The following is a 24,732-nucleotide window of genomic DNA, read 5'->3' as shown; positions in this document are numbered from 1 at the left end:
TGCGTAAATACTTCCGTCGTACAATGATGACGTTATAGCGTGGCGAAGTGGCAAGATGGCTGCAACAGCGGCTTGGATGCATGGCCCCGCCAATATGCGGTTAACCGAGGGTCTGGTGTCTGTTCTGAAAGAGCAGCGGCCCGAATATTTACCTGCACTTTTAGCAAATTACCGGGAGCATGGAGTGGTTTCGACTCAGGTAAAATTAGCCAGCTATTATTGGAAGTAGCCGCGGATGGCAGCATCCCATCGGCGCTCCAGCCCGTAGCATCTGTCTCAATGCAATGGACTCGTGTTAGTCTTTGTTTTCCCCGTTTACTGTTGTGTCATAGCTACATAGCTAACTCTATTGAAGTTGTGCTTCTACTGTGTGTATAGTTGGGTCGATCGCCTGATTGCTGTCACTTACTTCTCGCTCGGCTTCTAACCCCCAGAGTTCCGCAGCAGTTGGTGGTCTCGTGGGAGTCAGCAATGCCAAACTCGGAAACAGCAAAACCAGGTTTGAGGGCCTGTGTCTGCTGTCAGTGTTGGTCAAGGATAGTTCTAGCGATGTGTTCCAGCAACACTGTCTGTCCTGGCTAAGGTCCCTACAGCAGGTCATACAGGTAAGACACACATGTATGGACTGGAAACACCTGTAGACTTTGACCATAAACACACCTATGGCAAACATCTGTATTCATTACTTCTTGCAATGGTAATTGTTTATTGTTTCAGCACCAAACGGATGCAAACAGCACAAACGTAATAAAATGAGGACCTACCTGAATATGTCCAATTAAAAACTAAACGTTTTGCAACAGAATCAGCGTGATAAGTACACCCCTTGGTTAAGAAATACAGGTACTGTAGCTAGTAACTACATCAGTCCAAAACATTCACAATGAGACAAATCAAACCTGCACAACACAAAGAAATAAAACACCGCTTTCTCATCAGAAATCATGGGGACGTCAGAAAGAGCTGGGGTGTATTACCTGGGATAGGATTAAGTAATCCTTCTAACCCCCCCCCAAAAGATTTAGATGCACTATTGTAAAGTGGTTGTTCCACTGGATATCATAAGGTGAATGCACCGATTTGTAAGTCGCTCTGGATAAGAGCGTCTGCTAAATGACTTAAATGTTAAAATGTAAATGTATTAATTAGTCGCAGACCGTAGCACAACGTTTTGCAACGGAAAGCGTTTACTCCAAATGTAAAAAAATATATATACATTTTTGCAACAAAAACAACAGATTCTATTAAACAAATTCAGGTAGGTTTGGTTCCGTTTGGTTCCTAGAGTTTTCCTTTGAAAAATGTTTTGTAATAATCCAAACGTTTTGCTACGGTCTTCAACTCCTGGGCTAAATGTATTCCATTTCACACTTTTTTCTTCTTCTTCTCTCTCCCTCTCCCCAAGTCCCAGGCCCCTCTCCCGTCCATCCAGCTAGCGGTGGGTGTTCTCCAGGACCTGCTCCAGTACTCCTCCCAGCTACCTGAGCTGGCCAGGGAGGTGGGCCTCAACTCTATCCTGGGGATCCTCACCTCCCTGCTAGGCCTCAAGTCTGAGGTAAGACTAACGCTTAAATTGGGCCAGTACACATTGTTACTGAGTTCTGGCACCTCCTAATTTTCAACAGCTTCATTACCAGCAGTTCGTATGGAATATTGGCTGTAAAATATGATGAGTACCGACACATTTAATTCCGCTTCAAGCACTATAATTGCATAGGCTGAAGGATACCATTTGAAGCAAATTGTGATGGTGGCAAAATCTGCAAGATTTATTTTCTGTTGTAGAATATTTCAGATTGTAGGTAGGGCTGTTGCAGTGACCGTATTTCCGCCACACTGTCAGCCATGACCACAGTCAAATTCCAGGTGACCGTTGAGTCACGGTAATCTCCTCCTATTCGCTCTGGACATGTGTTAGTAGTACCCAACTCACTAACAATCATCAGGTCCTAATGGTCTGGTACTCAGGGCTCTACTGTCCCTCTAACCACTCTGACATGTGTTAGTAGAACCCAACTCACTAACAATCATCAGGTCCTAATGGTCTGGTACTCAGGCCTCTACTAATGGTCTGGTACTCAGGGCTCTACTGTCCCTCTAACCACTCTGACATGTGTTAGTAGAACCCAACTCACTAACAATCATCAGGTCCTAATGGCCTGGTACTCAGGGCTCTACTGTCCCTCTAACCACTCTGACATGTGTTAGTAGAACCCAACACACTAACAATCATCAGGTCCTAATGGTCTGGTACTCAGGGCTCTACTGTCCCTCTAACCACTCTGACATGTGTTAGTAGAACCCAACTCACTAACAATCATCAGGTCCTAATGGTCTGGTACTCAGAGCTCTACTGTCCCTCTAACCACTCTGACATGTGTTAGTAGAACCCAACTCACTAATGATCATCAGGTCCTAATGGTCTGGTACTCAGGGCTCTACTGTCCCTCTAACCACTCTGACATGTGTTAGTAGAACCCAACTCACTAACAATCATCAGGTCCTAATGGCCTGGTACTCAGAGCTCTACTGTCCCTCTAACCACTCTGACATGTGTTAGTAGAACCCAACTCACTAATGATCATCAGGTCCTAATGGTCTGGTACTCAGGGCTCTACTGTCCCTCTAACCACTCTGACACGTGTTAGTAGAACCCAACTCACTAACAATCATCAGGTCCTAATGGTCTGGTACTCAGGGCTCTACTGTCCCTCTAACCACTCTGGACATGTGTTAGTAGAACCCAACTCACTAACAATCATCAGGTCCTAATGGTCTGGTACTCAGGGCTCTACTGTCCCTCTAACCACTCTGACATGTGTTAGTAGAACCCAACTCACTAACAATCATCAGGTCCTAATGGCCTGGTACTCAGGGCTCTACTGTCCCTCTAACCACTCTGACATGTGTTAGTAGAACCCAACTAACTAACAATCATCAGGTCCTAATGGCCTGGTACTCAGAGCTCTACTGTCCCTCTAACCACTCTGACATGTGTTAGTAGAACCCAACTAACTAACAATCATCAGGTCCTAATGGTCTGGTACTCAGAGCTCTACTGTCCCTCTAACCACTCTGACATGTGTTAGTAGAACCCAACTCACTAACAATCATCAGGTCCTAATGGTCTGGTACTCAGGGCTCTACTGTCCCTCTAACCACTCTGACATGTGTTAGTAGAACCCAACTCACTAACAATCATCAGGTCCTAATGGTCTGGTACTCAGGGCTCTACTAATGGTCTGGTACTCAGAGCTCTACTGTCCCTCTAACCACTCTGACATGTGTTAGTAGAACCCAACTCACTAACAATCATCAGGTCCTAATGGTCTGGTACTCAGGGCTCTACTGTCCCTCTAACCACTCTGACATGTGTTAGTAGAACCCAACTCACTAACAATCATCAGGTCCTAATGGTCTGGTACTCAGGGCTCTACTGTCCCTCTAACCACTCTGACATGTGTTAGTAGAACCCAACACACTAACAATCATCAGGTCCTAATGGCCTGGTACTCAGGGCTCTACTGTCCCTCTAACCACTCTGACATGTGTTAGTAGAACCCAACACACTAACAATCATCAGGTCCTAATGGCCTGGTACTCAGGGCTCTACTGTCCCTCTAACCACTCTGACATGTGTTAGTAGAACCCAACTCACTAACAATCATCAGGTCCTAATGGTCTGGTACTCAGGGCTCTACTGTCCCTCTAACCACTCTGACATGTGTTAGTAGAACCCGACTCACTAACAATCATCAGGTCCTAATGGTCTGGTACTCAGGGCTCTACTGTCCCTCTAACCACTCTGACATGTGTTAGTAGAACCCAACTCACTAACAATCATCAGGTCCTAATGGTCTGGTACTCAGGGCTCTACTGTCCCTCTAACCACTCTGACATGTGTTAGTAGAACCCAACTCACTAACAATCATCAGGTCCTAATGGTCTGGTACTCAGGGCTCTACTGTCCCTCTAACCACTCTGACATCAATGTAATTTCAATAGAAAAACGTATCTTAAACAGTATCTTGCTTTTAAAAGTCACCCCACTGTGGTTGATGAATTGGATGTAAGAAGTTCAACAACGGGTTGAAACAGAGTGGGAAAACATGTTCCTTGTGGGTGTTGTTTTCAAAGGCAAACACAACGGAATGGACAGCTCTTTCTAAAGTGATGATTAATTCAAAGCATTTAAGACATTGCATGTAGAACATCCATACACATGTTTAAAATGTGTATTATTTACTGAATATTCGAAAGTTACAATATACTCGCAGTGAAGGCGCTCAATAACTACATCATACCAGTCATCCAACAGATTCCCATTCAGAGCGACACACAGAAGCATCCAGGGTCAATGACTTGCTCCAGGGCACGTTGACAGATCTACCACCAGGCCAAAAAACATGAACCCGAACCCTCCGATATCCCCCAACAGTTCCCCAATAGCTGTTCCTCACCGTTCGAGGGACAGCTGTAGTTGTAAAAACACTGCCACTTAGTATCATTCAAATGTACTTTTTATTATGACTTATTTGAATTTTTTAAATGTACTTTTATCTTTGACCATAATTCTATCTCTCACACAGCAACTCCACTCCCACTTGTCTCCAATTCCGCATACCAACCCTCAGCTTCCCTCAGCCCATCCCATCTATCTCTGCTGGCCACCCACTTCGTGTTTCTACGCAACACATATCTTTCAACTATGCTGTGATGTTTAATGTACAATTTCAATCTATCTAATCGAATAGAATTAACAGATTGTGAGTTGAAGACAAATACTTTTACTAAGAGTATTAGTATATTAGTAATCAACTGACCCGGTCTCTCCAGATCTCCTAACAGTACTATTTCTAGGGTCAATTTTAGATCAATGCTGTGCATTTCAGCCATTCCTGAACCTGAGACCAGAAACAGGCTACCTGAGGGCAATACCAAAATAAATGGTCTATTGATTCTGTATCCTCACAACAAAATCTGCAGAGCTTCGATGATTTTATGCCCCAAATATTCAACATTTTGTTGGTGGCAAGAATTCTATATAATCATTTTAGCTGAAAAGCATGAAGTCTTGAATCTTGCGTTGTTTTATATATCAACTCATACACCCTGTACCATGGAATCGGTACATCAAAAATCTCTTCCCAACTATTTTACCATCTGTATGGCACAGTTGTCAACATCCTGGTCCTCAAATGAAACTGGTATACTTTTCTATTTATGCAATTTTTATTCCTCTGCCAGTTTTGATCCTTTTATATTGGGCAGACAGACCAGTTCCCTACCTCCTCCCGCTGCCACCCGCCGCCTCCATTTTTGGGGCAATCGGTAATCAATTGGTTGTACTCTTGGATTGAGCAGACCTCTCCATACAATTCTGATAACTCCATGAAGGACATAACTCTACCATTCCAATTTACAATATAATTTAAGAACAAAAACTCTTTTCAAACATCTTTCCCATAAATACAGGTGTTTTATCAACCAGCACATTTGAGTTCAGCCATAATATTTGTTCTATCTTTTCAGGGGGATGAAATTGAAATTGTAGCCAGCTCTGCAATGCTTGTTTAAAAAAGAGATACTTTAATACTTTTTTCAATCTGCACTAAGGCAAAAAGGCCATTTTAAACAATGGATGAGCTTTTCTTAGTAATCTACTTGAGAACCATTTAGGGTTCAAATAAAACTTTTGAATGAGTGAAGCTTTTAGAGAGCGGTTTAGTGCTTTTATATTTAATAATCTCAACCCACCCAATTCATATTCATTATATAGATAGGCACGTTTTCTATTGTCTGGTTTAGCGTCCCAGATAAAGCAAAATATTTTTTGCTCATATGATTTGAAAAACGAATCATCAGGAGTAGGCAGCGCCATAAGTAAGTGCGTAAACTGAGATTTTACATTTTAGTCATTTTAGCAGACGCTCTTATCCAGAGCGACTTACAGTAGTGAATGCATACATTTCATTTCATGCATTTTTTTTTTTTGTACTGACCCCCCGTGGGAATCGAACCCACAACCCTGGCGTTGCAAACACCATGCTCTACCAACTGAGCCACAGGGAAGACTACTAGATATGACTGAGGAGTTAATCAGGGCAATTTTTCCATAAATAGACAGGTATTTACCTTTCCATGGTTGCAGGATCTTGTCTATTTTTACAAGTTTTCTATTGAAATTCATTGTGGAGAGCTTATTTATATCTTTTGTGATATGAATACCGAGTATGTCTACTTCACCATCAGCCCATTTTGTAGGTAAACTGAAGGGCAATGTAAAGGTATTTTTTAAGGATCCAATACGTAATATTGTACACTTATCATAATTAGGTTTTAGTCCAGAGAGTACAGAAAAGTTATCTAGATCTTTAATGAGACATTGCAGGGATCTAGCTTGTGGACTTAATATAAAACTTGAGCCATCGGCATACATGGACACCTTTGTTTTTAAGCCTTGGATTTTCAATCGTCTAATGTTGTTATTGAATCTGATTTTAATAGCTAGCATTTCGATGCCCATAACGAATAGATATGGTGACAGCGGACACCCTTGTTTAACTCCTCTTGACAATTCAAAACTCTCTGAGAAGTAGCCGTTATTTACTATTTTACACCTGGGGTTGCTAAACATTATTTTTACCCATTTTATAAGAGAATTACCGAAATTGAAAAAATCCAGGCATTTATAAATAAAATCCTGTCTTACTTTATCAAATGCCTTTTCAAACTCCGCTATAAATACCATTCCTGGCTTCTTATGTTTCATGATGTTATATTATTTCTAGTAGTGGTCGTATATTATCTCCAATGTATCGTCCATGTAAAAAACCTGTCTGATCAGGATGAACAATACCTGGTAAAACCCTTTTAATTCTGAGTGCTATGCATTTTGCTAGTATTTTTGCATCACAGCATTGAAGTGTAAGGGGCCTCCAGTTTTTTAGATAGACTGGGTCTTTATATTTGCCATCTGGGTCTTGTTTTAATAATAGAGAAATCAGACCTTCCTGCTGTGTACCTGACTACCATTTCTATAGGAGTAGTTAAAACAATCTAACAATGGAGCTTTTAGTATATCAAAAAATACTTGATATACCTCTACCGGTATCAAGCCCTGGGGGTTTTTCAGACTGAAAGGATTTAATAGCCTCAAAAAATTATTCCTCTGTAATTTGGCCTTCGCACTGATCTTTCTATACATTTGTTAATTTTCCATTTTTTTATATTATTTGGAAAGAATTCCTTACCATAATCTTCATTTAGTGGGAAAGGATGAGACGGAAAAGAGAACATCTGCCTAAAATAATTAGCTTCCTCTTTTAAAATATCATTCAGAGAATCATAGATGACTCCGTCTTTAGTAACGAGTTTCTGAAAATTATTTTTGTTAACGTTCCTGTATTGGAGATTCAGGAAGAATTTTGTGCATTTTTCTCCATATTCCATCCAGTTTGCTTTATTTTTGTAATAGATTACATTAGATCGTTCTTGAATAAGTTCCTCAAGTTCTTTTTGTTTTTCCTCTTATTTTGTATCTCTGTAGTATCCATACACATGTTAGAGCTTTTGCGTACACCCAAGCCCCCCCCAAAAGAGAGAACTGAATTAAAAGAATGATTGTGCCTTTTTATATACAATATGTACCTTATTAATAGCCTACTGCATATTACGCACATAGATTTAAGATGTCTTTGGTACATAATTGGTCTAAACTATACTGTAAAAATAAACAATTCTAGTAATCCCCTTTGAGTGTGGGCTGTATTATTATGCGTTCTGGATGGACTGGTTACATTATGCTACACTCCAAACGACCTATCCTTGAGTCTGGGAGAGAACGAATAGGATAGGTGATGCTGTTGGTTCGTTGATTGTTCAGGGCGGCTTACAGAATTAGCGTACAATTGTAGTGAACTTGTATTTGGGCATTTTTAAAATATTTTCATAATGATTAGGCTGACGCTTTAAATCAAATCAAACGCTTTACCTTTAGCTATGTAATATCTCACCACTGTGCGTTTCCTTCTCTCTCTCTCTCCTTCATTCCTTTCTAGGGGATGCAGAGAGAGGGGCTGTCAGTAGTTTATTTAAACCTGTTTAGATGTGGAAACGTACAATGTTTCTGGAACACATTTCACCTGCTTTCCCAAATGAAACACTGGGTAACCACAGCAATGTGGTTGGAGAGCCCATGATGTGTAGAGTTTTGGTGGAACATCACCTATCGCCCAGCAGTTGATGCTTGACGTGAAGTGTTCTTATAAGCCTAGACATTTCTATATGCAATGCCGTGTGAAAACAGAGTTTTGATGGTTTTCACTAACAAGAGGAGGATCCCAGCTGCTAATATATTTAAGGCATATTTTTCAGCTGCTCACTATAAAACCAGAGTAGCCTACAGGCATGATTTATTCAACTGCAGGAAAGCGTTCTCCATCCACTCTTTTGCTGTTCACTACATGTTTTTTCCCCCTGCCCTTTTCCTACCCATTTGATAATGGGCCATTCTAAATGGAAACAAATTTGACATATTAGTATAGACGCGATTTAAATTGAAAATAATCTGATGGGTGAAAATATGATCACTTGATGAGAGAACAGCTGTGCAGCCTGAGACGAGGAACAGAGCCAAGCTTTTATTTCCACTCTTTATTTAGACAATAGCCTGTAGTCGCATCATGCAGCCCACATATATGTTCTGATTTCTAAGACATTCTAAGGTTTGTATCATTCACAACTAAAGTTGCCAAGTAACTCTAAATCTAGCGTATAGGACCTGTTTCAAATGATCACTTTCACGCTCAACATAGCCACCCACTCCGGAATGGGAAAAATATAATTTATATTTTATTCAGCTAAGTTCAATTTTATTCTTCTTAATATAAAATAATGGCACAGGACTTATAAGCATATCTTGTCAGCTAAGTGAACAAGTCTACAGCCTATATCATGGAGCATAGCCAGATAACATACCGTATCTAGTCTGATAAATAAACAAGTCTACAGCCTATAGAATGGAGCATAGCCAGATAACATACCGTAGGACAACTCACATTCTGTTCTTCTAAAATACATTTTCTTCACATAATGTTTCTTTAGACCTGACTAAAATAAATAATGGATTTCTTTGTGACGTTTTATAATAAATATATATTTAACTTTTTTTTAAATGTAGATGTTCCAAAGGCGTGCATCAGAGGCGTGTATGTGTGGAGACCTGGAGATGCTAAACGTGTTTATGTTAATTAACGGTCAATTACCGTGAGAGGGCAGTCATTAGCATGACCATAACCTGGCTGGCGGTATTTCATAACCACCACACTCCTACTTGTAGTTACAGGTTGGAAAATACTTGTTTTTGTCTGTCCCAGTTTCACCTAGCTGCCATGGAGGGGATGACAGCATGTATGACCTTTTACCCCCGAGCCTGTGGCTCCCTGAGGGTGAGTAGTAGACGTCCCCCATTCATTAGATTACACATGAGATGCTTGTCTTTTTCTATTCTGTTTGTTTGGAAGACGCTGTGTTGTATTTCTGTCTCTGCCAATTGGTGTTCTTATGAAGCAGCCCTGAGGGGTACACTAAGAAGCAGCCCTGAGGGGTACACTAAGAAGCAGCCCTGAGGGGTACACTAAGAAGCAGCCCTGGGGGGTACACTAAGAAGCAGCCCTGAGGGGTACACTAAGAAGCAGCCCTGAGGGGTACACTAAGAAGCAGCCCTGGGGGGTACACTAAGAAGCAGCCCTGGGGGGTACACTAAGAAGCAGCCCTGGGGGGTACACTAAGAAGCAGCCCTGGGGGGTACACTAAGAAGCAGCCCTGGGGGGTACACTAAGAAGCAGCCCTGAGGGGTACACTAAGAAGCAGCCCTGAGGGGTACACTAAGAAGCAGCCCTGGGGGGTACACTAAGAAGCAGCCCTGGGGGGTACACTAAGAAGCAGCCCTGGGGGGTACACTAAGAAGCAGCCCTGGGGGGTACACTAAGAAGCAGCCCTGGGGGGTACACTAAGAAGCAGCCCTGGGGGGTACACTAAGAAGCAGCCCTGGGGGGTACACTAAGAAGCAGCCCTGGGGGGTACACTAAGAAGCAGCCCTGAGGGGTACACTAAGAAGCAGCCCTGAGGGGTACACTAAGAAGCAGCCCTGAGGGGTACACTAAGAAGCAGGAGAAAGCCAGCTAACTTGCTGTTAGGAAATTACTTTTTTGAAAGGTAAGCTTATCATGGGCATGGTCTAATTAACTCAACAACCAAAAACATATATCCACGTTTAGCTTTCTTTAATGAACCCCAAAACCAGAAGTTGTTTATCCAAGTTAGCAGCTAAGTCATTGATCCTGATTTGTAGTATACCCCTCTGATGAAGGCTAAGGGCTGAAAGGTGTTGGTATTAATACTTTATCTCCATCTCAAGTTCTAAAATACATCTAACCAGATCTGCCCTACCCCCCCCCCCCCCCCCCCCCCCCCCCCCCGATTGGAGGACTCCATCTCTACTTATGGAATCTCAATCCTTTCCCATTTTTAAATATGTGGGAATAGATATCGTTCCTTCCCTAGAACGCTCAAATCAATAAAATTCCACCTCAGTAGATGAACTAATATCCCAGTTGCTTTAACCAGCCGAATATGGATTGTTAAAATGAATATATTACCAAGGCTGAATGTCTGTAGTTCAATGCTTCCCTAGTCCCCCTTCTGGCTGTTAGGATAAAATCCATAGTGCAGTTTAAAATGTATATGACATGTAAGCCAACCCGGATAAAAGTAACAAACTTGCAAAGAGGGAAAGATGTTGGAGGACTAAACTTTGAATTGTATTTCCCGGCACTAGAATTTCTCTCCATCCTAAATTGGTTTAGACATTACTCTTCTGCCCCCTGGCTGAATATAAAGAGAAATATGGTGTCTCCTATGGCCCTGGAAGAGGTGGTCTTCACTGATATATCCCTTAAACAATGTACTATGGTGTCTCCTATGGCCCAGGAAGAGGTGGTCTTCACTGATATATCCCATAAACAATGTACTATGGTGTCTCCTATGTCCCTGGAAGAGGTGGTCTTCACTGATATATCCCATAAACAATGTAAACTTCACTTTGGTCCTATTATTGATCACATTTCTATTTGGTGCAACATTTAAAAACAATGTAACTGGGAATCAAAATGGCTTGCCCACACTCCATTATTTCACAATAATGCCTTCAAATCAAATGTATTTATATAGCCCTTCGTACATCAGCTGATATCTCAAAGTGCTGTACAGAAACCCAGCCTAAAACCCCAAACAGCAAGCAATGCATGTGAAAGAAGCACGGTGGCTAGGAAAAACTCCCTAGGAAAAACTCCCTAGAAAGGCCAAAAACCTAGGAAGAAACCTAGAGAGGAACCAGGCTATGAGGGGTGGCCAGTCCTCTTCTGGCTGTGCCGGGTGGATATTATAACAGAACATGGTCAAGATGTTAAAATGTTCATAAATGACCAGCATGGTCAAATAATAATAATAATCATAGTAGTTGTCGAGGGTGCAACAAGCACGTCCGATGAACAGGTCAGGGTTCCATAGCCGCAGGCAGAACAGTTGAAACTGGAGCAGCAGCACGGCCAGGTGGACTGGGGACAGCAAGGAGTCATCATGCCAGGTAGTCCTGAGGCATGGTCCTAGGGCTCAGGTCCTCCGAGAGAAAGAGAGAATTAGAGAGAGCATATTTAAATTCACACAGGACACCGGATAAGACAAGAGAAATACTCCAGACTGACCCTAGCCCCCCGACACATAAACTACTGCAGCATAAATACTGGAGGCTGAGACAGGAGGGATCAGAAGACACTGTGGCCCCATCCGATGATACCCCCGGACAGGGCCAAACAGGCAGGGTATAACCCCACCCACTTTGCCAAAGCACAGCCCCCACACCACTAGAGGGATGTCTCCAACCACCAACTTACCGTCCTAAGACAAGGCCGAGTATAGCCCACAAAGATCTCCGCCACGGCACAACCCAAGGGGGGGGGGGGCCAACCCAGACAGGAAGACCACGTCAGTGACTCAACCCACTCAACTGACGCACCCCTCCCATGGACGGCATGGAAGAACACCAGTAAGCCAGTGACTCAGCCCCTGTAATAGGGTTAGAGGCAGAGAATCCCAGTGGAGAGAGGGGAACCGGCCAGGCAGAGACAGCAAGGGCGGTTCGTTGCTCCAGCCTTTCCGTTCATCTTCACACTCCTGGGCCAGACAATACTTAATCATAGGACCTACTGAAGAGATGAGTCTTCAGTAAAGACTTAAAGGTTGAGACTGAGTCTGCGTCTCTCACATGGGTAGGCAGACCATTCCATAAAAATGGAGCTCTATAGGAGAAAGCCCTGCCTCCAGCTGTTTGCTTAGAAATTCTAGGGACAATTAGGAGGCCTGCGTCTTGTGACCGTAGCGTACGTGTAGGTATGTACGGCAGGACCAAATCGGAAAGATTGGTAGGAGCAAGCCCATGTAATGCTTTGTAGGTTAGCAGTAAAACCTTGAAATCAGCCCTTGCCTTAACAGGAAGCCAGTGTAGGGAGGCTAGCACTGGAGTAATATGATCACATTTTTTGGTTCTAGTCAGGATTCTAGCAGCCGTATTTAGCACTAACTGAAGTTTGTTTAGTGCTTTATCCGGGTAGCAATGCCTTGCGATCTGGATGGTGGCCTTTTGGTCCAAATGTGGAATACGTCCCCTCACCGATATCATGGATAGTAATGGTTCGAGACATTTTAAGGATGGAGGCCCACTTCTTTTTATGTTTTATTTTCCTGTTCATACTGAATTAATTATTCAGCTTTCTTTCTTACCCCATTATTTTCTTTTGAGTGGTAGCTTACATGTTTTATAAACTTATCATTTGAAATGGATAATGTACCTGTAACCCCCCCCCCCCCCAATTTTTTTAAAAATAAATACACATTTGATCAAGTTTTTTAATCAACTTTCACTGCCCTTCCACTGCTGTGGAATTTCCTCTTCACTGACAATTAGTCTTCAACAGGACAAGCTGGGTGCCTGTTTCCTATCCAAAATGGACAGTGTCAACCCTGAGGTCCAAGACGTGGCGTGTGAGTGTTATGGTCGTCTGCCTTGTCTGGGCGGAGTCTTGGAGAGAGTGGGAGTCGGGCGTACAGCCGAGGGATGGACCAATCAGCTTCACTGCCTGCTGGCCTCGGCCAATGGCATGCTGGCACAGCTCTACCAGGGCACAGAGTCCGGTAAAAGAACACTTCTATGAACTGAAATCTTGGAACAACATGGTGGTCTTAGACCAGTGTGTTGCTCATCCATGTTATGAGTATCTGATGTGATTCGCTCTCTTCTGTTGTCTAGAAGGGATGGTGCCGTATGAGGGGCCAGGTGTAGAGCTACCCTACCCTCCTCTGGACGACACAGACCCCCTCGTCCTCCTCCAGCTCCAACACAGATACAGAGGTGTCTGCTTGGCACTCAAACACACCCTCAGGTAGGTGCACATTCCTCCAGTGTATATAATATTTTAACTTCTTACATCTAGGGGTTCCGCTAGCGGAACGCCTCGCCAATATCCAATGGAAGAGCGTGGCGCGAAATACAAAACGTCAAAAATGCAATCGTTTCAATTTTTCAAACATACAACTATTTTACACCATTTTAAAGACAAGACTCTCGTTAATCTAACGACATTGTCCGATTTCAAAAAGGCTTTACAGCGAAAGCAAAACATTTAGATTATGTTAGGAGAGTACATAGCCAAAAATAATCACACAGCCATTTTCCAAGCAAGCATATATGTCACAAATACCCAAAACACAGCTAAATGAAGCACTAACCTTTGATGATCTTCATCAGATGACACTCCTAGGACATTATGTTATACAATACATGCATGTTTTTTTCAATCAAGTTCATATTTATATCAAAAAACAGCTTTTTACATTGGCGTGTGATGTTCAGAAAATGTATTCCCACCGAAAACTTCCGGTGAATTTACTAAATTACTCATCATAAACTTTGACAAAATACATAACAATTATTTTAAGAATTATAGATACAGAACTCCTTTATGCAATCGCTATGTCAGATTTTAAAATGGCTTTTCGGCGAAAGCACATTTTGCAATATTCTGAGTACATAGCTCAGCCATCACGGTGAACTATTCAGACACCCGCCAAGTTCGGGGCTCACTAAACTCAGAATTAGTATTAGAAAAGTGGTATTACCTTTGCTGATCTTCGTCAGATTGCACTCCCAGGACTGCTACTTCCACAAGAAATGTTGTTTTTGTTCCAAATAATCCATAGTTATGTCCAAATACCTCCGTTTTGTTCGTGCATTCAGGTCACTATCCAAAGGGTAACGCGCGAGCGCAATTCGAGACAAAAAAATTCAAAATGTTCCATTACCGTACTTAGAAGCATGTCAAACGCTGTTTTAAAATCAATTTTTATGGTATTTTTCTCGTAAAATAGCGATAATATTCCAACCGGACAATAGTGTATTCATTCAAAGAGGAAAAGAAAAAACAGCGTGGTCGCGTGAACGCACATATCCAATCTTTGTCACCAGGCAGACCACTGAGAAACTGAGCTACTATACTCTGCCCAGAGACAGGAGAAGGCTCAATCCGCTTTCTGAAGGTTTTAGAGAGCCCATGGAAGCCTTAGAAAGTGCTACGTAACCCCACAGATACTGTAGTTTCGATAGAGAATCAAAAGAAGAACTACAAATTCTCAGACAGGCCACTTCCTGCTTGGAATTTTCTCAGGTTTTTGCCTGCCATATGAGTTGTGTTATACTCACAGACACCATTCAAACAGTTTTAGAAACTTCATAATATGCAAATATTTGACTCTGGGCCCGAGAAATTGGCCGTTTAATTTGGGTACGTTTTTCATCCGGCCGTAAAAATACTGCCCCCTATAGCGAAGAGGTTAACACACTCAAACATACACACTCTGACCTTTATTTCTCTACTCTTCTATTTGAACCAAAAAGTCACTTTTCCAAGTAAAAAAACCCAAACATTTTGTTTATGTAAGTGATAAGTGTTTGACAGTGATTTGTTTCTCTCAGTGTGGACCCGGCCACTGCAGTGCGTTTGCCTGTACAGCAGGTTCTCAACCTGGTCTGTCGCGCCCTGGCCGTCAGCTCCAAGAGCATAGTGAGTTAACTTCCAGAATGTATAAGAACTGAGAGACCGTGTAGCTGGTGTATGACCACTGGTGTTTCTCTGTGTGTTTTGCCTTCCAGAATTTAACAGGTGATGGGTCTGTGCGACTGCTGGTGTTACCTTCCATACACAACCATACTGTAAAGGTTCTGCAAGCTCTCATCACAGCGTGAGTACCCTACTGAAGGCAACCCAAATGCTAGCTGGGTCAAATCTGACAAGCTGTATCCCATCTAGTCTAAACCTGTCTGAAAACAAGCAAATTTGTTTTTGGTTGCCTAGGCAACGACCCCCATAATGCAGCAGGACACATCTGCTGTGCTCATGCCAACTCTATTGCTGTCATTTTGTAGTCAAGCAATGCGTTGGCATGACAACACATACAGATCTGGTACTCGGGGTACTCCAGTGCTGGCTTTTAAAATGAAAGTGATTTTATTGGGTGTGTTTTATTCATTGGTGGACTTAGTGACTGATTTCTTCTTACTCCCTGCTGTATGTTCCTCAGTGTAGGCAGTGGGTTGGTGCAGTACTCAAGTATGTTACAGAGACTGTTCTCTCAGACTCTGTCTGCCTGGACCCCTCTACCTGAAACCAGTCTGGGACAACAGAGAGCATTCAGGTAACTTACACGCATGCATGCGCACACACACACACACACACACACACACACACACTTTTAAATATCTTCATTTGTTTCCTATGTGTTTCTACTTTGACCCATAGTGCAGTGCGAGTGTCCCTCTACCAAACCTTAGAACTCTGGGTCAAGGTGGGAGGAGCCTCAGCTGGTGTGCTGCAGGGAAGCCCCACCCACTCCGAGATCCTACTGGCCCACCTGCTGGGTGACATCACGCCGGGAGCGGACTCTGTGAGGGTGATAAGATCTGATTGGTTTATTGGCAAGGCGAAAGCTTAGGATGGTCATTACTATGGCTCTGAGATGGAACCTATTCCCTATGTAGTGTAGTGCACTGCTTCTGGCCTACATTATTCACTCACCCTCCTACTGCCTCACTAACGCCAACCTCCCTTATTTCTTTCCACCTCTCCACCGCTCTCTCTCCTCTCCACCGCTCTCTCTCCTCTCCACCTCTCTCTCTCCTCTCCACCTCTCTCTCTCCTCTCCACCTCTCTCTCTCCTCTCCACCTCTCTCTCTCCTCTCCACCTCTCTCTCTCCTCTCCACCCCTCTCTCTCCTCTCCACCCCTCTCTCTTCCCTCTCCACCCCTCTCTCTCCCCTCTCCCTCTCCCTCTCCCCTCTCCACCCCTCTCTCTCTCCTCCACCTCTCTCTCTCCTCTCCACCCCTCTCTCTCCCCTCTCCACCCCTCTCTCTCTCCTCTCCACCCCTCTCTCTCTCCTCTCCACCCCTCTCTCTCCCCTCTCCACCCCTCTCTCTCCCCTCTCCACCCCTCTCTCTCCCCTCTCCACCCCTCTCTCTCCCCTCTCCACCCCTCTCTCTCCCCTCTCCACCCCTCTCTCACCCCCTCTCTCTCCCCTCTCCACCCCTCTCTCTCCCCTCTCCACCCCTCTCTCCACCCCTCTCTCTCCCCTCTCCTCCCCTCTCCACCCCTCTCTCTCTCCTCTCCACCCCTCTCTCTCTCCTCTCCACCCCTCTCTCTCTCCTCTCCACCCCTCTCTCTCTCCTCTCCACCTCTCTCTCTCCCCTCTCCACCCCTCTCTCTCTCCCCTCTCCACCCCTCTCTCTCTCCTCTCCACCTCTCTCTCTCCCCTCTCCACCCCTCTCTCTCTCCTCTCCACCTCTCTCTCTCCCCTCTCCACCCCTCTCTCTCTCCTCTCCACCCCTCTCTCTCTCCTCTCCACCCCTCTCTCTCTCCTCTCCACCCCTCTCTCTCTCCTCTCCACCCCTCTCTCTCCCCTCTCCACCCCTCTCTCTCTCCTCTCCACCCCTCTCCTCAGCTCCGTGCGGGCCAGTCGACAGTGGCTGATCTGGTTTCCAGCAAGCCCTGCCCTAAAAGCCGGAAGCCTGGATTGGGTATGGGCAACGGGGGCGGAGCCTCTCTCCAGAGGAAAGGAGACTCGCTGGCCAATCAGGACACATGCGTGTCTGCACTCAGAGGTGAGAGGGGCGGGGTTTATCTCAAGCATTTACATGATTAGAGAAGTGTAAACTAAATAAATGATTTTGGTTGTCTTTTTTTTCCTCTCTGAGTCATGCTGCCAGTGAATATTTGTATCATTACAGACAATCACAGGTGAATGATATCTTGACTAGTCTGTGGTGAGAGTACAGGGCCATTTGACTCTGTCTCCTTCTTTGCAGCGCTGAGACAGATCATACTGACCAGTGGAACTCTGCTGAAGGAAGATGTACACAAGGTCAGTTCTGTGTGTGGTATTCTTCTATAAACCTTCCCCATCGTGTTTGTTTACTGTGTGTGTGTGTGTGTGTGTGTGTGTTAATGCGCTCTCTCTTCCCCCAGCGTCTCCACGACGTCGTCCTCCCGTTGTGTGTACGCCTGCAGCAGCAGCATGGGGGAGACTGTGGGACCGGGGCTGTTAGTGGTCAATACGGTAGTGCCCTCCCTCGTCGGGAGTTGTACCGTCTGCTCCTTGCCCTGGTCCTAGTGCCCCCACCTCGATGGCCCCCACCCCTCACCTGTACGGTGTCCATACTCAGTCACGGACGCAGGGATAGGAGCCTGAAGGTAGGGGGAAATATGCAAGCAGGGACCCCCCCCACACACACACTCTGGATGCAGCCTTTAGGTATGGAGGGAGGGAGGGAGGGAGGGTAGAAGGGTAGGTATGGAGAGTAGAAGGGGAGGTAAGGGGCTAAATGTATGACTCTCTCTCACACGGCTCTGTCGATGTCCTGGTGTTTTGTTGGTCTGTGTTTAAGCAACCAAGTAAACATTTCTCCTGCCTCATCAATTACACTTGAAATAAAAACATACTAATATACACACACACTAACTGATATAACACACGCCCCGTATTTATAAACTGGGTGGTTGTAGCCCTGAATGCTGATTGGCTGACAGCCGTGGTATATCACACCGTAAACCATGGGTATGACAAACATTTATTTTTACTCCTCTAATTACGTTTGTAACCAACAGCAATAAGGCATCTCAGGGTTTGTGGACCCCTTGACTTTTCCCTCATATTGTTACATTACAGCCTTATTCTAAAATGGATTAAAAACAATTGTTTCCCCTCAATATACACGCAATACCCCATAATGAGAAATCATAAACAGGTTTTTAGATTTTTTTTTATGCTAATAGTTTATCACATTTACATAAGTATTCAGACCCTCAGTACTTTGTTGAAGCACCTTTGGCAGTGATTACAGCTTTGAGTCGTCTTGGGTATGACGCTACAAGCTTGGCACACCTGTATTTGGGGAGTTTCTCCCATTCTTCTCTGCAGATCCTCTCAAGCTCTGTCAGGTTGGCTGGGGAGCATTGCTGCCCATCCAACCTCTGCTTCGACATTCAGAGACTTGTCCCGAAGCCACTTCTGCGTTGTCTTGGCTGTGTGTCTTGTCCTGTTGGAAGGTGAAACTTCGCCCCAGTCTGAGGTCCTGAGCACTCTGGAGCAGGTTTTCATCAAGGATCTCTATGTACTTTGCTCCGTTCCTCTTTCCATCGATCCTGACTAGTCTCCCAGTCTCTGCCACTGGAAAAACATCCCCACACCATTCTTCACTCTAGGGATGGTGCCAGGTTTCCTCCAGATGTGACGCTTGGCATTCAAACCAAAGAGTTCAATCTTGGTTTCATCAGACCAGAGAATCTTGTTTCTCAAGGTCTAAGAGTCTTCATGGGCCTCCAGGCAGGCTGTCATGTGCCTTTTACTGAGGAATGGCTTCCATCTGGCCACTCTACCATAAAGGCCTGATTAGTGGTGTGCTGTAGAGATGGTTGTCCTTCTGGAATGTGATCTCATTTCCACAGGGGAACTCTAGAGCTCTGTCAGAGTGACCATTGGGTACTTGGTCACCTCCCTGACCAAGGCCCTTCTTCCATGAATGCTCAGTTTGGCCAGGCGACCAGCTCTAGGAAGAGTCTTGGTGGTTCCAAACTTCTTCCACTTAAGAATGATGGAGGCCACTGTGTTCTTGGGGACCTTCAATGCTGCAGATTTTTTTTTTGGTATCCTTCCCCAGATCTGTGCCTCGATACAATCCTTTCACGGAGCTCTACGGACAATTCCTTCGACCTCATGGCTTGGTTTTTGCTCTGACGTGCACTGTTAACTGTGGGACCTTATATAGACAGGTGTGTGTCTTTCCAAGTCATGTCCAATCAATTGAAATTACGACAGGTAGACTCCATTCAAGTTGTAGAAACATCTCAAGGATGATCAATGGAAACAGGAAGCACCTGAGCTCAATTTCGAGTTTCATAGCGAAGGATCTGAATACATATGTAAATAAGGTATTTCATTTTTTTATAATTTTTTGGCAAAAAATTCTTAACCTGTTTTTACTTTGTCATAATGGAGTATTGTGTGTAGTAGATTGGTGCGATTTATTATAATTTTTTTGATATATATATATATATATATATATATATATTTTTTTTTTTCATTTAATGCATTTTAGAATAAGGCTGTAACATAATGTAGAAAAAGGGAAGGGGTCTGAATACTTTATGAATGCACTGTATTTAAAGGAAAACGCTACTCAAACTATCTTTTGGTGTTTCTTTCATTCGTCCACTGTTGATATAGTCCCAAAATGTTTTGCAGGTCAGCAATCAAGTTTTCAAGATGTATAACTTTCAAAATAGAGAAATGTGAATAAAAGGAATGTTTTGAGAGTCAACAAGAGTTTAGTTGTGTCATGTTAAACTCAGTCTGTTGACTAGTTAGACAAGTTTAGAGATACTCTGGGAAGATTTGTATATATCGTAGGAGTATTTTCCACGTGTACTGTTATTTTCTCCTTTTTGTTAGCTCAGGCAAATGTGTGTCCATAGTGAAATGTACTGGACTAGTGACAGTTGGAATGCACTTGCTTACTGATCTTACTCTCCATCTGTTTCTCCCCCTCTCCTCAGGTCTCCTCCTTCTGCACTGAGGCCCTGGCCATATGCAACTCCCTTCTCCACCCCCGCACCCCATCCCTCTGCCTCCCCCTGCCCCCCCTCACCCTCAAACCCAGCCCTGCCGCCTCCCTCCTCACCCCTTCCCAGGCCTCCAGCCTCACCCTCCCCACTCTCCTCGGAGGGCCCTTCCCCGGCCGACACTCACTTGGCCTAGGCCACACCCTCCTAGGTTCCCTGGACAACCACCTGTCTCTGGTTCCTCCGGGGCTCTCTGGCCAGGGCTCTACCCCAGGAGACCTGCTCCTTTCCCCCCATCAGGGCGAGCTGGCAGGGCTGGGGCTCTCAGAGGGCCAGAGACCCGTCTTCATCCGTTACGACAAAGAGGAAGCGGAGGATGTGGAGATTTCACTAGAGAGCGACTCAGATGATAGTGTTGTCATCTTCCCACGGGGGATGCTGATGTTAGAGAACCAAGATGGCACCAGCACCGTGGCCAATCTCCCCGTGTCTTCCTTAGTACCAGGTGGGGTCACTCTCCCCGTACCCGGTCCAGGGGACGACCCAGGCGGGGACATCTCCCTCCCCCTCGCCAATGACCTCCCCTCCACCTCCCTCCCTCACCCTCTCCTCCCCTCCTCCTCCGCTCCTAACTCAATCAACTCATTCCCTCCAGCTCCACTAGCCTCTCTGGTTCCCCCCCTCAACTCCACCGGCGTGACACAGCTCGGTGCTCCCTCTGTGGGGCTAGGAGTTGGGGCTGACTCCCTCCCTGGAGCCCAGCTCCAGCAGATGTTGCTTCAGGGCCAGCCACCAGCCCCAGGTCAACCCACACCACTAGGTCTCCCCATACAGGTAAAATCACAAAGAAATGTGAGTTATAGATATCTCATTAAAAGCAAGTCTGTGAAGCGGTAGATCTGTTTAGTTTTGTACACCAGATTTAAATAGCTGAAAAGAGTATATTTTGGGTTATTTAAAAGATATGTGGTACAATGGTTCTCTACACTATGCATTGCTTGTTTCATTACATGATCCGACAGATGTTTTTAGAGATGCACCAGCGTTAGAACCCTTTAAAGTGTTCTACCTCTGTCTACAGATGCTCCAGAACCAGCTAGCTCAGCCCAGCAGAGCCCTACAGCAGCAACAGGCCAGTGAGGAAGATCATTCTGTTATTAATATCAACAGCTCTGATGAGGAAGAGGAGGAGGATGAAGAGATGGAGGATGAGGATGAGCTGGGAGAGGAGGAGGATGAGGAGGGGTTGGAGGATGAAGAAGAGGAGGAAGAAGGGAGCGATTTCCCCGATGAAGAAGAAGAGTTTTATGGAGAAGAGTTTGATGACTATGAGGAGGAAGAGGGGGAGGAGATGGATGAGGAAGAAGAGGAGGAAGAAGAGGAGGAAGAGGAAGGAGAGATCAGGCCGTTGGACAGAGAAGGGAGGAGAGGAGGAATGGGGAGGGAGGAAGGAGAGGTGCTCAGAGAAGTGCCGGAGGATGGAGGGATGGGCGGATTCTGTGTGGAGGGAGAGATGGAAGGAGGTATAGAGGAGCTGGGGACTAACAGAAGGGTGTATGGGGAAGAAGGGGTGAAGGCTCAGGAGGTAGAGAGCATCGGCGTGCTGGAGGAAGAGAGGGAGGGAGAGGAGGATGACGCTGATGGAATGAACGACCCGACAATGCCTCAGATTCTGTGTGTGACGGGCGGAGCTCTGGAAGAGAGGGAGGAGCTAGGGGAGGGGCATGGGCAGGAAGTGGGGTCATGTGAGCAGCAGGGAGCCGATCGTCCAGAGGCAACGCCCTCTTCTGAAGGCCCCGCCCCTCAACACAAACAGGAGGTGGAGCCTGCACAGGAAGTGAGGGTGGGCGGCAGCGACCAGCCATCCAATCAGGGAGAAGAACCAGCTAAACAGGGCGGGGACTCTGCTAAAGAGGAAGTTAAACCATCAGCAGCTCCGAGCGAGACAGAGGGGGAGGAGCCTGAACAAGAGAAAGGAGGAGAAGAGGGAGAGGAGGATGGAGAAGAGGATGGGAGAGGGATAAAGAGGAAGAGGGAGGGAGAGGAGGAAGGAACAGGACAGGGCACAGAGAAGAAAAAGGTAAGAACTCTTTCTCAGACCATCCTTAACCAATCACATTCCAAGCCTTTTAGCTTATTTTACAATCTACACATTGTTTCATGAGTGACTTCCTTGGACATGGTTTGTGTGTAGATACAGTGAGCTCCATAAGTCTTGGGACAGTGAATGTTTTTTTTGTCTCTACTCCAGGGCTTTGATTTGAAATGATATAATGACTATAAGGTTAAAGTGCAGACTGTCAGATTTAATTAGAGGTTAATTGGATGCTACTATGATTACGGATAATCCTGAATGAATCGTGAATAATAATGATGAGTGAGAAAGTTAGAAGCTCAAATATCATGTCCCCCCAAAAATGCTAACCTCCCCAGTTATTGTAATGGTGACAGGTTAGCATGTCGTGGGGGTATGATATAAAATGCTAACCTCCCCAGTTATTGTAATGGTGACAGGTTAGCATGTCGTGGGGGTATGATATAAAATGCTAACCTCCCTAGTTCTTGTAATGGTGAGAGGTTAGCATGTCGTGGGGGTATGATATAAAATGCTAACCTCCCTAGTTCTTGTAATGGTGACAGGTTAGCATGTCGTGGGGGTATGATATAAAACGCTAACCTCCCTAGTTCTTGTAATGGTGAGAGGTTAGCATGTCGTGGGGGTATGATATAAAATGCTAACCTCCCTAGTTCTTGTAATGGTGACAGGTTAGCATGTCGTGGGGGTATGATATAAAACGCTAACCTCCCTAGTTCTTGTACTGGTGACAGGTTAGCATGTCGTGGGGGTATGATATAAAACGCTAACCTCCCTAGTTCTTGTAATGGTGACAGGTTAGCATGTCGTGGGGGTATGATATAAAACGCTAACCTCCCTAGTTCTTGTAATGGTGAGAGGTTAGCATGTCGTGGGGGTATGATATTTGTGCATCTAACTTTCTCACTCATCGTTATTCACGGTTCATTCAGGACAACCTGTAATCATGGTAGCATCCACATTAATGTAAAAGTGTTTATAAATGTATTCTATTCTTATTTACAATACAAGTGACTCCAAATTGACACAATACATTATTTACCATTCATTTCTATTGGGCACAAAATAATCTGAAACACAACCAAAACAAACAGCAAATTCATCTAACAAGTTTGTGGAGTCACAAGCTTGATGTATCATTGCATGCTATGAATATGGGACCAAATACTAAACTTTTGACAACATTAATAAACAGAAGTGAATTTGTCCCAATACTTTTCGTCCCCTAAAATGGGGGGACTATATATAAAAAGTGATGTAATTTCAAAACGGTTCACCTGATATGGATGAAAATACCCTCAAATAAAGCTGACAGCACTTTAACCTCAGTCATTGTATCATTTCAAATCCAAAGTGCTGGAGTACAGAGCCAAAACAACAACTGTTACTGTCCCAGTACTTTTGGAGCTCACGGTATACCAAGTATCTGTTTTTAGATACAAAATGTTAGTTATAGACTGTTGTCCAGTTCCTCAGCCACAAAATAATGTAAATCTAACCGCTCTTGTTCTCTCCCTTTCTGTCTCTCTCGCTTTCTCTTTCTGTTCTCTCTTTTTCTGTCTATCTCACACTCGCTCAGTTGGATGAAGAAGTCATGGCGTCCATGTTGGCTGATTTTGTAGCCTGCCCTCCGGACGACGAGGAAAAAGGTCCCTCAGCATCCAACCTCCCCTCTTAAAGATGTCCAGCCATGGCTTCGTCACAAAACCATCAGAACAACTTCATTTCTACCCCCCTCTTATAGTCTCACATAAGGTTTCAAAATTCTCAGGTTTTCACGAAATCTCAGTTGCGAAGACTAAGCAGGAAATCTTCCGATCAGAATTTCTGGAAAACCTGTGTATTTTGAGAAAGTTACCGCTGCATTTGGCATCCGTCTCACACATGTATTCATTACCAACCTGCAGCTTAGACAATGTTGAAAACCATGAACATTTCCAATGTGAAAATGACCATATAGTCTCTGTATGACTTGTTTATTTCATCTAAAATCGACTTCCACACTCTTTTAGATGTTGGAAATGGACTGTTCCTGAAATAAAAATGACCTTTCAACTTCCAGGAAAGTGAAAGCATTTGTAATACACTCTGGACTCCATATTAAATTCATATTATATATATAAAATAAACACCAGTTAGTTTACATCAACCTTAAAGTCTTGGACATCAAATGATTGAAAGACATAGCAGTAAAGACTGCAGCTCTCCAGTATTGCTGTGTGGTATCCTACAGTTTAGTGTAGTTGTGGTGGTACTTTTAGTAGTAGTGTGGTTTTGGTCACCTATCATGTTCATGTTTTTGAGGTCTTATATACAGTATCCATTTTTTTTGTTATAAAATAAATAAACTTGAAAGACAACTGCTGAAAGTTTCTCTTGATGTATCAGATGAAGTTTGACTTTGGGAACTCACTA

At 44.4% G+C, this 24,732-nt stretch overlaps 1 protein-coding gene across 1 annotated transcript; it reads left to right on the top strand.

The window, feature by feature from the left end:
• The first annotated feature begins 20 nt into the window (after positions 1 to 20).
• Positions 21 to 24,679, top strand: LOC115194992 (proline-, glutamic acid- and leucine-rich protein 1). Its single transcript, XM_029754893.1, has 16 exons — positions 21 to 199; positions 435 to 605; positions 1,406 to 1,555; positions 9,378 to 9,449; positions 13,035 to 13,251; positions 13,367 to 13,499; positions 15,089 to 15,176; positions 15,266 to 15,354; positions 15,694 to 15,807; positions 15,912 to 16,062; positions 17,107 to 17,266; positions 17,471 to 17,526; positions 17,631 to 17,855; positions 20,217 to 21,056; positions 21,304 to 22,302; positions 23,897 to 24,679. Exons 1-16 carry the CDS (start codon positions 56 to 58, stop codon positions 23,993 to 23,995), a joined length of 3,708 nt encoding a protein of 1,235 aa, XP_029610753.1. The 5' UTR covers positions 21 to 55; the 3' UTR covers positions 23,996 to 24,679.
• The last annotated feature ends 53 nt before the right edge of the window (positions 24,680 to 24,732 follow it).

The sequence above is a fragment of the Salmo trutta genome, chromosome 5 (assembly GCF_901001165.1).
Source record: "Salmo trutta chromosome 5, fSalTru1.1, whole genome shotgun sequence".
Lineage (NCBI taxonomy): Eukaryota > Metazoa > Chordata > Actinopteri > Salmoniformes > Salmonidae > Salmo > Salmo trutta.
This window is presented reverse-complemented; position numbering and strand designations above follow the sequence as displayed.

What these genes read in the sequence shown, in the direction of transcription:
- LOC115194992 (XM_029754893.1), top strand. Translation starts at nt 56, where the DNA reads ATGGCTGCAACAGCGGCTTGGATGCATGGCCCCGCCAATATGCGGTTA. An exon ending in CTACCAGGGCACAGAGTCCG is followed by an intron (nt 13,252 to 13,366) that starts GTAAAAGAACAC and finishes TCTGTTGTCTAG; the next exon opens with AAGGGATGGTGCCGTATGAG. An exon ending in GGACAACAGAGAGCATTCAG is followed by an intron (nt 15,808 to 15,911) that starts GTAACTTACACG and finishes TTTGACCCATAG; the next exon opens with TGCAGTGCGAGTGTCCCTCT.